Source organism: Phaseolus vulgaris, chromosome 6 (assembly GCF_000499845.2).
Source record: "Phaseolus vulgaris cultivar G19833 chromosome 6, P. vulgaris v2.0, whole genome shotgun sequence".
In the NCBI taxonomy this organism is placed as follows: domain Eukaryota; kingdom Viridiplantae; phylum Streptophyta; class Magnoliopsida; order Fabales; family Fabaceae; genus Phaseolus; species Phaseolus vulgaris.
The window spans coordinates 26,871,918-26,887,272 of NC_023754.2; the positions used below are offsets into that span (position 1 = coordinate 26,871,918).

At 29.4% G+C, this 15,355-nt stretch overlaps 2 protein-coding genes across 3 annotated transcripts; both read left to right on the forward strand.

The window, feature by feature from the left end:
- Positions 1–928: 928 nt before the first annotated feature.
- Positions 929–5,687, forward strand: LOC137832384 (uncharacterized). 2 transcript variants are annotated; one of them, XM_068640524.1, is made up of 5 exons: positions 929–1,325; positions 1,725–1,836; positions 2,288–2,380; positions 3,668–3,868; positions 5,319–5,687. In XM_068640524.1, exons 1-5 carry the CDS (start codon positions 1,009–1,011, stop codon positions 5,544–5,546), a joined length of 951 nt encoding a protein of 316 aa, XP_068496625.1. In that variant the 5' UTR covers positions 929–1,008; the 3' UTR covers positions 5,547–5,687. The 2 variants fall into 2 exon arrangements, with proteins under 2 accessions (XP_068496625.1, XP_068496626.1); XM_068640525.1 differs by lacking the exon at positions 2,288–2,380 and having other exon boundaries at positions 972–1,325.
- Positions 5,688–10,708: 5,021 nt separating this feature from the next.
- Positions 10,709–12,298, forward strand: LOC137832387 (protein TIFY 5A). Its single transcript, XM_068640528.1, has 3 exons — positions 10,709–10,949; positions 11,045–11,162; positions 11,973–12,298. Exons 1-3 carry the CDS (start codon positions 10,879–10,881, stop codon positions 12,165–12,167), a joined length of 384 nt encoding a protein of 127 aa, XP_068496629.1. The 5' UTR covers positions 10,709–10,878; the 3' UTR covers positions 12,168–12,298.
- The last annotated feature ends 3,057 nt before the right edge of the window (positions 12,299–15,355 follow it).

Genomic DNA, 15,355 nt, shown 5'->3' on the forward strand with positions numbered 1-15,355 from the left:
TCTTAAAATAATAAAGAAAAAGGAACAAGAAATGTAATAATGAAATAAATATAATTCACTTAAAAATTTGATAAAAGTATTTCATCTATGTTTAATAATGTAACTTATTTTAATAACTTTCATTTGTTTTAATAAATTTATTCATATTATATGACCTGTATGAACTTATATTTTATTACCTTAATTTTTAAATAATAATAAAAACACTAAGGCCCAATTCTTAATTATAATAATAATTTTTTAAATATTGTTTAAGTGATATTATATTTATATTTTGACAAATTTCTTTTTCATAATAGTTATATAGTTATTAAGTGATTGTATAAGTAACAGTGGTTCTCAGTATATCTAAGTTATATTGTGTTCTTGTTACAGTTTATTGATTTAAGGTTAAACGTGTTTACTGTTATTTTAATTATTTAACATTTTTTTAATTTTTAATAAAAAATTCAATTATTAAGAAAACCTAACTATTTTAAATTACAATAGATATTAAAGTTTACATATATATATATATATATATATATATTACTTTAAATTTAATTTATATAAAAAACAATTATAAAAAACTTAAAATAAATAAATAACTATATATATATATATATATTATTTTGGTATAAATATTTTGTATGTCCTGTTTATCTTTATAATTACCGTTATTATGCTTTCCTTACAATTTTATTTACACTTCGTCTACTATTTATTATATAATATAACTATGATTAGTATTTTTCTTTTTATTAAGTAGAAAGACCTTATTATTTTTTTCTTTTTTTAAAATAGAGAATAGAGTCTCCATTTTTTCACTAGCAATTACAAAAAACATAACTATTTAATATTAAAATTTGATTTATCAATTATATTTTTATTTATATTCTACATTTATTTTTTAAAAATTAACCAATTGTTTGGCTTTCAATTTTACATTACAATTTTTAAATATACTTTCTATTTATCTGTTCTTTGACAGAAGAAACTTCTCAAAGAAAAGTTGGAAAAAAAGTGGTAATGGAAATATTTTATCTTCTTTACTCTATCCTGTCCACATTCCTCACCTCTCTTATTCTATCCCTTATCCTTCCCTTTAAGGCGCTACTCCGGCGGCGGGAATCCGCACGCGCCGCTTCTTCCTTCTCCAGAGATGAAGTCGATTCTGTTTCTCTATACGAAGGCACAGTGTGGCACCAACGTCGTCACCCCATAAAACATTCCTTCCAATATCGGGTTCGCTACGCATTCATTGACCTTGACTGTGCATCTCATGCGCCTCGCGACCATCTTTCTCCCGACGAAGCTCGCCAAATTACCGATACCAATGGCCCCATGTAATTCATCTTCTTTATATCTAAATTTTTGGCCATTGGGTTTTGCCAGAGCCATGCAAAATTTCACATTCACGTTTCGATTTGTTTTTAGTGACTTTTAGCTTATGGCTATAACTTACGACTTTTTTGTTTGGATAAACTTGCATAAAAAGAAGAGATGAATTGAGCTTTTCTTAAAATCAGCTTATCTGCTCAAGCTTTTGCAGAAATTAGATAAGAGAGTTTCTAAAATAGTTAATTGCAATTTTAACTTATAAAAAATGTCAATTTATTTTATTTTGTTGTTATTGTTTTCGAATAAGTGGTTAGGAGGAAATTTATCTCTAAAGGGAACTAAGATGATTTATTTTTCTATGTTGTGAATTTTTGGTTTATAATTGCTTCAACCCAATTCTGCAGTTTGCTATTGACAATTCCCCCTAGTGTGGGTTATGAGCAGAATCCTTTGAGTGTGTATTATTGCTACGCTGTTGAAGGCTCTACTAAACGGTTGAAGAAGTGCATTGCTGAGGTGAGAAATATGCTCTCTCTCTCTCTCTCTCTCTCTTTTGTTTCTGTGACTTTTCTAATTTATGCTTCGTTCCCCACTCTGTCATCAGCGTCTAATCTTATCATTATCAATCCCATCAACTTTCTCAAATAAGACAGATGTAGGCTTATAATTTGTGTCCTTTTAAGCATTAAGTGATTGTCAGCACTTTAGCAGCTTCATGTCTTATTAGGATACTCTTTGTTAAATCAGAAGTAGTCTTTTTCTTCTTCTATAGAAGTGGGGGGATATGTATTTTGTAATTCAAATGAAAAATGTTCGTTACTTTTTCCAATTCTATCAATAATGTCCCTAAGTAGATATTAGGAATCTGCTGAAACGTTGTGAAAGGGTCTAGTTGTCTTACTATCAGGTAGGATTTTTTGGACCATATTTTGCTGTGTTGGTAGTACTGCTAATTTTTTTGTTTCAGGTTACAAATACACCATGGGGTGAAAGAGTAACCTTTGTTTTCGATCCACACTCTGATCTAGTGGCAAAGGCTTTGCATGTCAGTCCTTTTATGGTATGTAAGTTCCTTTTGCTTTAGAACAACATTTAGGAATCACGACATTGGTTCACTAAACTATTATATGTTCTATATTATTGTATTTTATCTAGATTGAAAAAACAAAAGTTACCTCCTCAGTTCCTCTCTACCCTTGTATTTTTTCTTTCTCTTCTGGTTGTTAAGAATTGGTTTATTTACACTGTTCTGCAACTTTTGTTTGGTGTTCATCTTCCTGAACTGAATATTGAGTCTATTTGCACTGAGCCAATGATATAAAAATCAAGAGATAAATTTTGTCCGTGTTTATAGAAGTGGTAGGGAAAAGAACTGTACTTTTGGAGACATCACATGGAATATTATATTCTGAGATGGCACTATAGCTCTGCAAGTAGTTAACCAATGGTTGATCAGTTGACAATTTTGCCTTTGCTTTTGGACTCCCTGTGTCTCTTATTCATGTGCCCAAAGTAGCTTCAAACGATGTTGCTTGTTGAGGTTCCAGAAAAGGATCAAGTTATATTTTATCACAGTCTGCAGTATGCTACTGTTATTTACATGGTTTGGTTGCCATGTAGTTGTCATGTATCTAAGAGGAAACGTCTCAGACTTCCTATGGGGTAAAATTGTTTTGAAAGTTGTTGAGAATAAAATTATAGTTATTGGCAAGAACCTATGGATATGATTTTGTAAATGCTCTGATGTGGTTTACAATTATCATAATTCACTACTGCCTGATATATTTAAATTTGGATGTGTTAAAATCTAACAAATATTTGATATCATTTTTATAGCTTAAAATATTTGAGTATATTAGAAGATCTCTTATTATGTATTATTTTTATATATGTTATGATTTGTTTTCCTTATTTAATTAGGGTCTATGTAAATTATAGGCACATAGTATCATGTAAATAGGAAAATTATCTCCTATATTTATTGGATTAAGTCTACATAGAACAGAGAACACGGTTTCAGCATCTCTTCTATCTGTTTTTTGTCTCTTTCAGCAGGTTGCAAATATGTGTCATTCTCAGAATATAGAGCCGATAAAAAAATCTCAGAATATAGACAGTAAATATACAACTAGTATGTTAGGGAAATGAAATTGGAACGAAATGATGGTAATGAATACTCTGCTGGACTAATAATGAACTTTTCCTATGTATACTACAATGTTTTATAGACAGCATGGTTTACCTCAAATACATGTCTACATGGTTAGCTTTAATTTTTAAGATAATCACAATAAGTTTATATAATTTTCCGCATTTTATTAACAATCAACTACCTGGGCTATGCTAGGATATGCTTGGAAGTTGGAATATCAAAGCAAGTGATCCTGGCGAGAATCTTACAATATCAATTTCAGTTCATCATCCCGAGCATGGAAACTATTTTACTGCCACTCTGAAAGCCAAAAAGCTGAGCTCATCCCCAGAGTTAGATCATGCAATTTTCTTTTGGTTGATGCCTCATAAAGTTGCCGTTTGGATATATTGGCATGTAAGCTTCTTTTTCATACTTTCCTCTTGCTGTGTTCTTATATAATAAGTATTCAGAGCAAATGCTGTCAGGCTACGATACTTTTTTTTTTTGCAAGAAATTTAAGAGGTTCAAACTTGAAATTAGTAAAATGTGATTGGAACTGAAATTTACTGAGAGCAGCTCCTTGCAATCAGAGGTAGCCCTCTGTACTGAACACAATCGGGGACAATAGGGACCAAACTGTTGATCATGTGATCATAGGGAATAGTACCATGTCAGGCCTGAAGTTATGTGGGTCGCATTTAGTGGGTCCATGTTTTTAAGTGGGACCAGCACAAAATTTACTCAATAATGAAAAGTTTATCAGAAAAAGGATGCAAAAAATATGTTTTTAGCATTTCTCACACTTATAACATGATTAGGAATAAATTGCTTTTGTTAACTGGAAAGTAACAAATATATCAGAAAAACAGCCCATTATCTTATGAAATGGTTTGACCCTTACATGAAATTGATATTCAGCCAAGTGAATAAAATTTTGCACATGTGATCCCTTTGATTTTAACAAAACAATCTAAGTGTAACGATTAAATCATAAAGTATAATCAAAATGTATTTGTGACCATGTATTGAAATTTTGGAAAAGGTGCTCAAATATCCATATGAATCAATTCAAATATTTTGGATGCTTTGCTGATGCTTGGTGTGTATGACAATATTCTTTGTTTAGCCAAATGACAATCTCACATATTTCATTGATAGAATTAGAAATAAAAGGAAATTGTTGGTGTAGAATATCTAACCTACTTGCAGACAAGTGTCCTTGTCTAAAATGCCAAATGTTTGAAGTGGCAATTGTAGTGGTAGTTTAATTCACAAAGGAAGGTGTTGGTGATGTTTTTAGCTGACATCAAGGTGATAAAGACCTTTTTGCAATTTACCCAAATCAATCATCTTCAGTGAGCTCGTTTCTTGGATTTTACAAATACTGTAAAATAAAGTGTGAGGAGATCTCACATGGACATGGTCTCAACATTACACAGCCCCAATATCAACGTTTACTTGCCATTTTGCAGCAGCAGGGGAGGACAGCACAGCAACATTGTAGATGTCTCTAGAATGTTGTAACTTGTCAGCAATAACAGAATTTGGAGAATTATTTGATTTCTTGTTGGGCCTTTTCTTGTGATATGGTCTGCTTGTCTTGAATGGGCTGTTTTTCTGATATCTTCATTGATACATACAGATAGACTAGTGGACTCGTTTTATCAATTCAAATCAATGAGATATCCTACTTCCTAACATGCTGTGGTTTGCTATTTTGCCTACTAAATCCTTTGCTTGCTTTAAATCAGCATGTCACCTTTTGAATACTATGAATCTGTTTAGGAACTGTTTTATGTTTTCAATTGATCTATGCTTGCACCGTGTTCAATATGTTGATCCTGCTCAATCTTGTTTTCCTCAGGCTATAAAACTGTGGTGGAAAAATGTGCGTGTTGTCCAACACCCTAGATATAACATTCCAGCATACAGGGAGGAAGCGTTGACACGGGATAAAAGACTGCAGTGTTGTGGATTTAGTGATGATAATAGGCATCTGCAGCAAAGAGAAAGCGACCAAAGTTGCTTGGATGAAGTTCCTTCCAAAAACCGGTGGTTTAGATGGAGAGATGCTAAGTGGCCATGGTCATAGAAATCATATCCTTGGAATATGTCATGATTACCCTGATTTCTCAAGGATTACTCATTTGTTAATAACATTATTTCATCTTCATGACAATGATTATCAGTATTTAAGGGTTTGAAATAAGCTTAATCTCTCTTCCACTTTCAACTACCGTTTCAATTTGGCTTGTAATAACTTGGAAATGTAGTAAAATCAAATAGAATAATTTTTTAACTTCTTAATTTGAAAAATGGATTCTCAAATTTTGTTGAAAATGAGTATGTTGGAAATAAATTTTCGCACAGTCGTTATTTATGGAAAATTTATTTATTTTAATAACAGCTTTAACTGTGATTATGAATAAGTTATAATTCATACCATACTATATAAATTCATAGACATGTAGGTGAAGAAATCGAGAGAAAATGAAATAAACATAGCCAAAGTCTTCCTTTTCTCTGAAATGGTAATAAGACAAAATTTTAGTATTTAACATTCTAGGATTGAGTGATGCTTGGTGCTCACAACTAACAAATTACCATCACAGATTTTGCATCCTTAGCTAAATAAAAACCTTGACAATGACAATTATAAATATGGAGTGCTTGTATAAAGTTTATTTACATAAAGAGGAAACAAAGTGTAATTTATATGTTTCAGCATCAGTCAAATAGTGGGAATATAATTTATTCTAAAATAAACCAATAGCAACTAAAATTGTTGTTTTTAAAAATATTAAATAATTAATTTTATAATCTTAAATTAATCCGTAAATCCTGAATTATTTGACAATTCTGATTTAGTTTCCTAACCTTTTTATTTTTGTAATTTTGAACTTGTAGTTATTTTTTAACTGAGACCTTTTGTCTAACTTTGTTAAGGAAAATTGATCACAGGGAACCTACTTAAAAAACAACTACTAAACTTAGGATCCAATTGAAAAATTTGATTAGGAGCTTAATTAATTTTTTTAATTAGTTAAAAATATCTGCTAAATAATTCTGAAATTTCCCTCGAATTTTCACACTATTTCAAACTTCTTTAGGCTATTCCTAATTTCTCAATCCAACATTGTCTCTCTTACACGTTTGGATTCGCTATTCCTATCTTTTTCATGTCAATATTTTCATATCTTTATGATTTTTTTTGGACGAACTTAATACATTATTTTTAATGCACTCTTCAATTAAGTGACAATTTTTAAATAATTTATAATTTATTTTGAATTACTTAATAGGTCCCTAAACTATTTCAAAATATAACTATATCCTAAACAATTTTTTGTTGAGTTCCTAGCTTACATTTATTTTTTAATTTGACTTCTCTGTTAAAATAAAATATCTAATTAAAATTTGTGAATAGTTGCTTAATTTTCACCATAACAGAAATTTAACATACATACAAAAATAATTTTAGATGAGTCAAAATTGAAAAGAAAAAAAATAACATGTAAAGAAAAATTATGAATTAATTAATCAACCTTTTTATTATTCTTCTCTAATTTGAGTTTCTCTTCTTTCATTGGTTATTTTGGGATCGAAAAGTGTGATGAATTGAGTTGCTTGAAATGGAGTGAAGAGAATGATTGAAATGGAAGTTATTTTATTTGATACGTGAGATTTGGTACGAGTCCTAATGGTTTAGACTTAAGTAGACTGAAAAAAGATATACAGCCTTGGCAAAAACATTGTTCTACGAAATATATGACTCATTCTCTTTTAAGTTCCTTAAATTCTGTGAGTGGCGTAGTTACAAATATTAATGCAGTAAATTATATTTCTCCTAAAAGTTGGTTAGCTACTTCTCATTTTGTTCTAGGATTCTTTTTATTTGTAGGCCATTTATGGCACGTAAAAAGAGCTCGCACAGCTGCAGTAGGATTTGAAAAAAGAATTGATCGTAATTTGAAACTTGTTCTTTCTAAAACTCCTCTTATTTGATATATAAGATTCAATGAAGTAGAAAACACTTTAATTTTACTATAAATATTTGATTAAGTGGAGCGAGTCGTAAAGACAATTTTTTTTTCCTGAGTTTCTATTGATTTTTTTTTATGTACCATAAAAAAATTGATTGAAACTAAAAAAATAAAAAACTTTATTTAGCAATAGAAATGAGAGAGAGATTCAAATTCTCAATAGTTCTTTATTTTAAAGAATACGATTTTCAAGAGCGAGGCTACCAACCATTCAATCATCTCTCCAAAAACAAATATCTAATATATTTTTTATTATTATTATTTCAGTGAATAGACAACATATGAAAAACAAATATCTAATATATATATATATATATATATATATATATATATATATATATTATTTCAGTGAATAGACAACATATGAAGTGATACGCTTTCTATTATCTAAAGGTATATATAGGTATACATCATTATATGTTTAGTGTATGCATCCGTAATTTACAGGTAAAACACGAGTGGAAAGAAACGAAACTAAAAGCTGTCCAAATTCTTCGAAAGTCATGTGCAATCCAATGGTCCTGACTTTCGAAATCGTAAAACAAAAAACCAAATTTGGTTGAACCCAGCACGAAGGATCCGAGAACCTTGAAGCTAACTCTTTGTCTCTTTTCTAAATTTGCACACGGCATGATACAGTTGACTAAATAATATCTCATGTTTCAAAAAAAAAACGACCAATCACGCACATGAAAAAGGAAAGCAATACACAGATGTCGACAAAAAAAGTTGCAAACTAGCATAATAATTGGTCACAACTTGATGAATTTTGAGATATTTGTTTTGTAAGGTAAAACATATGAAGGGGATGGGAGCGTAATTTGATAGTGTTGAAGTGAAGCACAGTTCCAAAATGGCAGAAACACGTTTTGGAAGTAAGAAGTCGGTAAACTAATTACGACAATTTCCAATGTGTCCAATCGAATGTCATGATTTTTTCTTTTTTTAGGTTAACATGTGTCCAAATGTTGTCTATTAATGTAATGTTTGCGTTGCGCATCTCTTTAGTCGGCATAACATAACCACCAACTTCTAATGTGTGAAACATACATGTGCCGTAAATCATTCCCGCAACTATTTTATAAATATTTTTATACACATTTTATTTGAATAAAACAATACTAATATTATTACTATATAATTATAATATTATAAAGTAAAAATATTCTTAAATTTTTTTTATGCACACATTTTTTTTAATCCAAATATGATTTTTTTTAATTAGCTTTATTATACTAATCAATTTTTAAACTTTCCAATTCATAAAAAAAAGTTGACCACAAGTTTACATGCGCATGTATTTCTACAGTATCGTATAATATAAATAATTAGAAAAATCTGAACTCAATAAATAATAATGCGGTAACACATAACTAGCCATATTATAATATAGCGTGTATCTTGCTTTCCGCATATTGTTAAAACTAAACTAAATAATTTAATTAAGACAATCTGCAATTGCTCATAAAAAGTAGTTAAAGCAATATTACTTAAAAGAGTTTGAAAATGACGTGGCTTTAGTTATATAAATATCAGTTCTTAAGAACTCATGTTTTAAATGAGAGAAATTAATGGTGATTACATTTAAGTATTAATGAGACTAAATCATAACAAAAGATCAATCAATATAATTGAAATTAAAAAAAAAACAAAAAAATGTTATATATATATATATATATATATATATGAAAATGATTTTGATTGTAACTACCAGACCTGGTATTTTTCACGCCCTTGCCAGAAGAAGAAAAAAAGCCACTATATTAGAAATTGTCAGAAGAAAAATGAAAGTTTTAGGCCATAACTTTTGGGGTCTACTTCATATCACGTTTTTTTTCTCTCTCTTTCGACATGAGGTTATTGACCTATAAAATTTAGCAAAATGAAAAACATGGATTAACAGTACACAAATACTGTTTAGAATCTGGAAATGATAAGCAGCAAATTTTGTGATACCATTTCCTAATAGTCTAATTCAAATTATGTTTGGACTGACTTTTAAGTCACTTATCGTAAAAGGTAATAAAATAATATTGATAATCGTGTACAAATATATTTTTTATTTTTTATAAAAAAAATTAAGAAAACTAATTAAAAATTAATACTTTTTTATAAGAAATAAAGAATACTAAAATCATAGAATAACAAAAATATATTACTATTTGTTTCTTATAAAAAAATTAGAGATAATGACTTAAATTAGTAATAATATATATGATTATTCTTCCTCTCTAAACACTCAAGTTGGGGTTTTTTTTGGATGAATTTCGTTCGCGTTTTAGATTTTGACCACAAATGAATTATGTGAAAGCATCAAATGCTTAATCGTGTAAATGGTAAAGAATTCGATTTATTTTAAACAAGAATTTATGATTAAATGTTACGAATGAAAAATGATTAAAACACATTTTGTAAAAGTTAAAATTTATATGTATTCCTTGACTTATACACTGTTAGGTGGCGTGACTAGTGGGAAAAGAACTGATAGAAAATCACGTGTCGTGTGTTCCTTTTTATGGTATGATATGCTATATAATCGTTTAGGTCCAAAATATGATAAAAAAAAACTACTTCCACAAGTTTTCACACCGTTATTTGTAATTAATTTTCCGTCACCGGAAATTTTGGAAGAGGCAATGACGTCTCCGATGCAAAGAAAACTTTTTATCACTATCCCCAAATTCTTTATAAAGCAACAAATCTTACTTAATTAGGATGAACTCAAGTGTATTATGTGTTCATCTTTCCTTTAAATGTATATTAATTCTAAATAAGAGAAGAGGATAAGTGTAGTATATAAAAGCTTTTAGAAGAGGATAATTATTATTTTTTAAGCAAATTCAAATAAAAATAATGGTGGATGTGTAATGAGGGTGAAATAGTGGTGGATGTGTAATTAATTATTAGTCTAAGGCTAATAATGAAGAAACAGTGCGGAGTAATAGTAAAAGAATAACGTTGAGTGCGTGGTGAGGGTGAAAAAATAGTAACAGAAGGAGTAAAGTGATGTTGGAATCGGTGGTTATAGCGTGGCAGTTGCAAGAAGGAGTCACAAGTGGTGTAGCGGTTTCGTGTGGGGTGGCACACAACCATGCACTTACACACATAACATAACACGTGATCCATGATGTTTTAAAATCGTGGAACACGTGCTGAAATTGTTTGCAGCACAAGACACCGATTTCTGTCCCTTTCGCACAACATCCATTACCCTTCCCCGCCGATAATATTTTTCCTTGTGCTTTACGTGTGTTCTTATGTACAAATACAAACCAAACTCTCTCTTCGCTTTCAAACATATTTATAATTCATCATCCTTTATCCCTTCTCTACCTCAACCCTTCGCTTTCTCTCTATCTCTCAACAATTTCAAACCCAAACATGAGGAGAAACTGCAACTTGGAACTTGCCCTTTTCCCTCCCTCCGATTCTGGCCCTCTCCACCACCACAGGTAACCGACCCACTTTCTAAATTCATTTCTTTCTCTTCTTTCTCTTTTCCATAACTGTCATTTGAGTATTCAATTCTTTGTTTTTCTTATCAAAGGGTCCAAGAAGGTACTCAGATCAGTCCATTCCATCACCACCACCGCCAGGAACACCAACAACCACTCACAATTTTCTACGATGGCAAGATTTGTGTTGCGGATGTCACAGAGCTTCAGGTGTGTATATTTATGTGCAATTTTTGTTTCTTTTACCATTCCTATGCCCTTTGTTTATGGTATATGTAGTTTTTTTTTCTGGAAATTCTCTCGGGTAGTTCCAATGCAATCAGATCTAGCGAATGGGTTGTAGATGAGTAATTGGATTTGCCTTCATTCGTAGTTAGCCTTATGCAAAACATAAATATCTGCATAGTTGGACCCATTAGATGATCAGATTTGGAGTATGATAGGAATTACAAAATTTACTGATTTAGTCTAATGACAGAAAGAGAGTTTGATCTGATCAAACTTATAATTAATGATCAAATCTGTTTTTCACTTATATTTAAAGGATGCAAAGGAGAGTTTACTTTAGAGTACCTAATCTACTTAGAATATTAATTATGATAAATATAACACTAAAAATATCAGTCCCTTTGTTGTTTTTTTGTTTGTAAATTTAAAAAATGAGATGAAAGTTGAAACGGGGTTGTATAGGGATATTTTAGCCGGGAGATGATAAGATTTAAAAAAGGATATTGTGGTTGCCGACAAGTTTGGTGTTAAAGGAAGAATGATAATAAATGATTTTGAGAAGGATAAAGGAAATGGTAGGTGACAATGGTGGATGAGAAACTGAGGGGTGTTTGGTGTTGCCAAGTGTCTCAAATTTCATTTCATACTTGTCAAGTTTCCTAGAAACTTCATATTCCACCCTACACTTCTTCTTTGACTTCCAAAATTGCAGCAACTTTTGTTTACCAAAACACACTCTTTTCTTTTTGTGAGTTTATTTTGTAAGGAATTAATTTGATAAATAATGTGCAGGCGAAATCTATTTTGATGCTTGCAAATGGAAAATTAGAAGAAAGAGATCGATCAGAGGGATGTTCAGCAACAGTTATGCAATCTCCTCACCAATTGTACAGTCCTGGCACTTCCCTTTCCATGAGAAAATCGTTGCAACGCTTCCTTATCAAGAGAAAGAATCGGGTCCAAGAAGCATTGCCGTACCATCACTAGTTTCTTATGCAATCTTTTTCTTCTTTTTTACTTTCTTTCACACCTTTTTAAATCTCCATTTTTGTCTTTTACACCCATATGTAAATACTTCTTTTGCAAAGTTTACTTCATTTACAACTCTTTTTAAGCTAGATCCACTTCCTTTATTTCTTTTCTCCTCCATGTTAAACTAATTAGACACATTTTTTTATTAATATAATTTTTTTTTTCCATCTCAATCATTCTTTTTATTCAACACCTCGATAATCTTCTTATTATTACTGAATATTCTGCATGCTATATAATTATTGAATAACTGTTATTTTAACATTTTAACTCCACTGATGGGTTAAGGTAGATCATATGTTTTGGTCATTAAAATAATCTCATTATTAAGGGGCAAGTTCAACATGTTTTTTTTTTAATTAAACTAGTTTATCTTTCGGGTTGACTTTAATTTAGCCTCTTATTATTTCAAAAGTTAAATTTAGTTTGAATATTTCAAAAGAATCCAAAATAGAAATTTAGTCGATTTAGAATCAGTGCTATTAATAATTTAAACAAATCATCACGCGACAACATTTGTTATTTGAACTTTGCCACTATAATTAAAACGTGTGAATTAGAAGACTCCTTGTATGCTTTCCCAATTCTTCCTCATCGTCTTCTTGTGTGTTTTTAAGATAGCCTAGAAATCTAAATTTGTGAGTAGTATCGATGAAATTCCAAACTCAATATTTAATTTATCATTTTACCTTTTAATATATAAAACCAATATAACAAGATGTTTTAAAAGTTTTTGTTGGTAAAAAGGAAAGTTACTAAAAGACAAGATATCATTGGAAGACGCTTTCGCAATTATTTATCAATATTTAAAAATTAATGTTTATATAATGCAAATAATTAAAGTGTAATTTATATGTTTGAACATCACTCAAATAGTGGGAATATAGTTTATTCTAATATAAACCAATAGCAACTAAATTTGTATTTTTTTAAATATTAAATAATTAAATTTATAATCTTAAATTAATCCGTAAGTCCTAAATTATTTGACAATTTTAAATTAGTTTCCTTTTTTTTTCTAATTGTTGAACGTGTAGTTATTTTTTAGCTTAGACTTTTTTAATAACTTTGTTAACAAGGAATGTAGTTAAAAAACAACTAGCACTAAAAAAAATCATTAAATAAAAATAAATTTTAGAAACAAAAATTAATTAGTTGCTATAGTGACTAAATTAGAGACCATTTTATAGTCTAAAATAATTTTTAATTTTTAAATTAGTTTTTGTTAAATAGTTTCTAAATTTGTATCTAATTGTTTTAACTACCAATTATTTAGATTATAAATTTGGTAGCAAAAACCTTGGTAGTTGATTAGATACCAATTTAGAAACTATTTAACAATAATAAAAACTAATTTATAAACTAAAAATTTTTTAGTCTCTAAAAAATCTCTCATTTAATTAGTATAACAATTAATTATTTTTTGTATCTAAAATTAATTTTTATTCAATGATTTTCTTGTATTAATTTTTTGTTCTAAAATTAATTTTTATTCAATGATTTTCTTGTAGTAGATTGAAAAATTTATTTATGAGCTTGATTATTACTTTTATATTACCTACCTTTTCTTCTCTCCCACCTCTACTTCTTCCATCTCTAATGCACCCATGTGTTTCAATGGTTCATTTCTTTCTTCTTCCCGTGGGAAAGGTTTACCGAAATTACATTGACCATCACTATATTCATTGAAGATGCAAGTCTCTATGTTTTTTTTCCTCACTAGTTATTAGGTGTTATTTGTAGTTTTTGGAATTGGAAATACATCTCAGAATGTATAATCCTGAATGTATTTATTAATTTAAAAAAAATATTTATTGTTTGTTATTTGTAATTTTTTAAAAATTATATCAAATAAACTATTTGTGTTTAAAATTTGTTTTCAAAATTAATTTAAATAAAATATCAAAACTTTAAAAAAATCTTTAAAATGATATATTTTAGAATGTATTTTGAAATGTATCTTTTATATTTTGGATTATTTAAATGCACAAAAAAGTATTTTGAATTGTAATTTTTTTATATTTTAAATTGTATATTCTGAAATATAATTTTAAGAGTATAATTAAATTATATAGAAGTGGTAGGTTAGATTATAGGGGTGCAGTAGGTAACTCCTTTAATTGAAGTAAGCAATTGATAAATTTCCATCACTGTATGTACGCAAAAAGAAAATCCCGTGAATGACTGTATTTGTCTGGAAAATTGTAGTCAAACCCTGACAATCACCGTAGGCATAGTAGCAGTACATTTATCTGCAAGTTTAACATAATCCTATAGTTATTAATTTAATATATTTCTAAATAGCTAACCACACACACTAATTAAGGCCATGAATAAATAAATAAAACTATATTAACAAAATGCACCAATTAAAGACCCGCTTGGTAGTTTTGTTTTTCTGTAAGAAAAAGCTTTTCAGGCATGATTATTATTTTTTTAAAATACACAAAATAATTTTGTTGTTTTTTTATGAAAAACAAATTATACTGCTAACTTTAAAAAAAAAAAAATCAATCTGAATGTTCTATGAGATGAATGGACGGAATTAAAATAAAAAAACAAAATGGTTCAGACCCACCCTTGCCTATAATAACTATCTTGGTCAGACAAAAGTTGCATGCGTACAAGGATGACATTGACAACTCTGTTCTTCTCATGGTACTCCCAAACAAACATTCATTTTGGTCTATCTTGTTAGCTTTTGATTATTAGCTCACATCATCTAAACCTCATCCATTTACATAGGACAGAGAATGGTTAGACCCCAAAAAAATATTTACAGAAGAGATTCACACTTCACTTCACGCTGCGTTCCCAAACAGTTAAAAAAGCAAAGCAACAGTTGAAACATGAAAATTATAAACTATTAACTTCTCAGAAACAAATTTTAGATGTTTAGATTCTAATGTGGAATGTGAAATTAAACACACTCATGCAGTGTTAAATTATATCATTTAGTATTGTTTGATATCTTAGATTGGCATTTAGTATGTGGTACACATGACATTGTAAGAGATTCACAGTGCAAAGTAGATAAGAGAGAAGAAGGAAATACGGAGCATGCAGTTTTTATTTTTATTTTTTCTTCTGTTGTGTTCTAGACTAGTACTCATTGTGTTGAAACTTTGCAAGTTGCAGGTAAG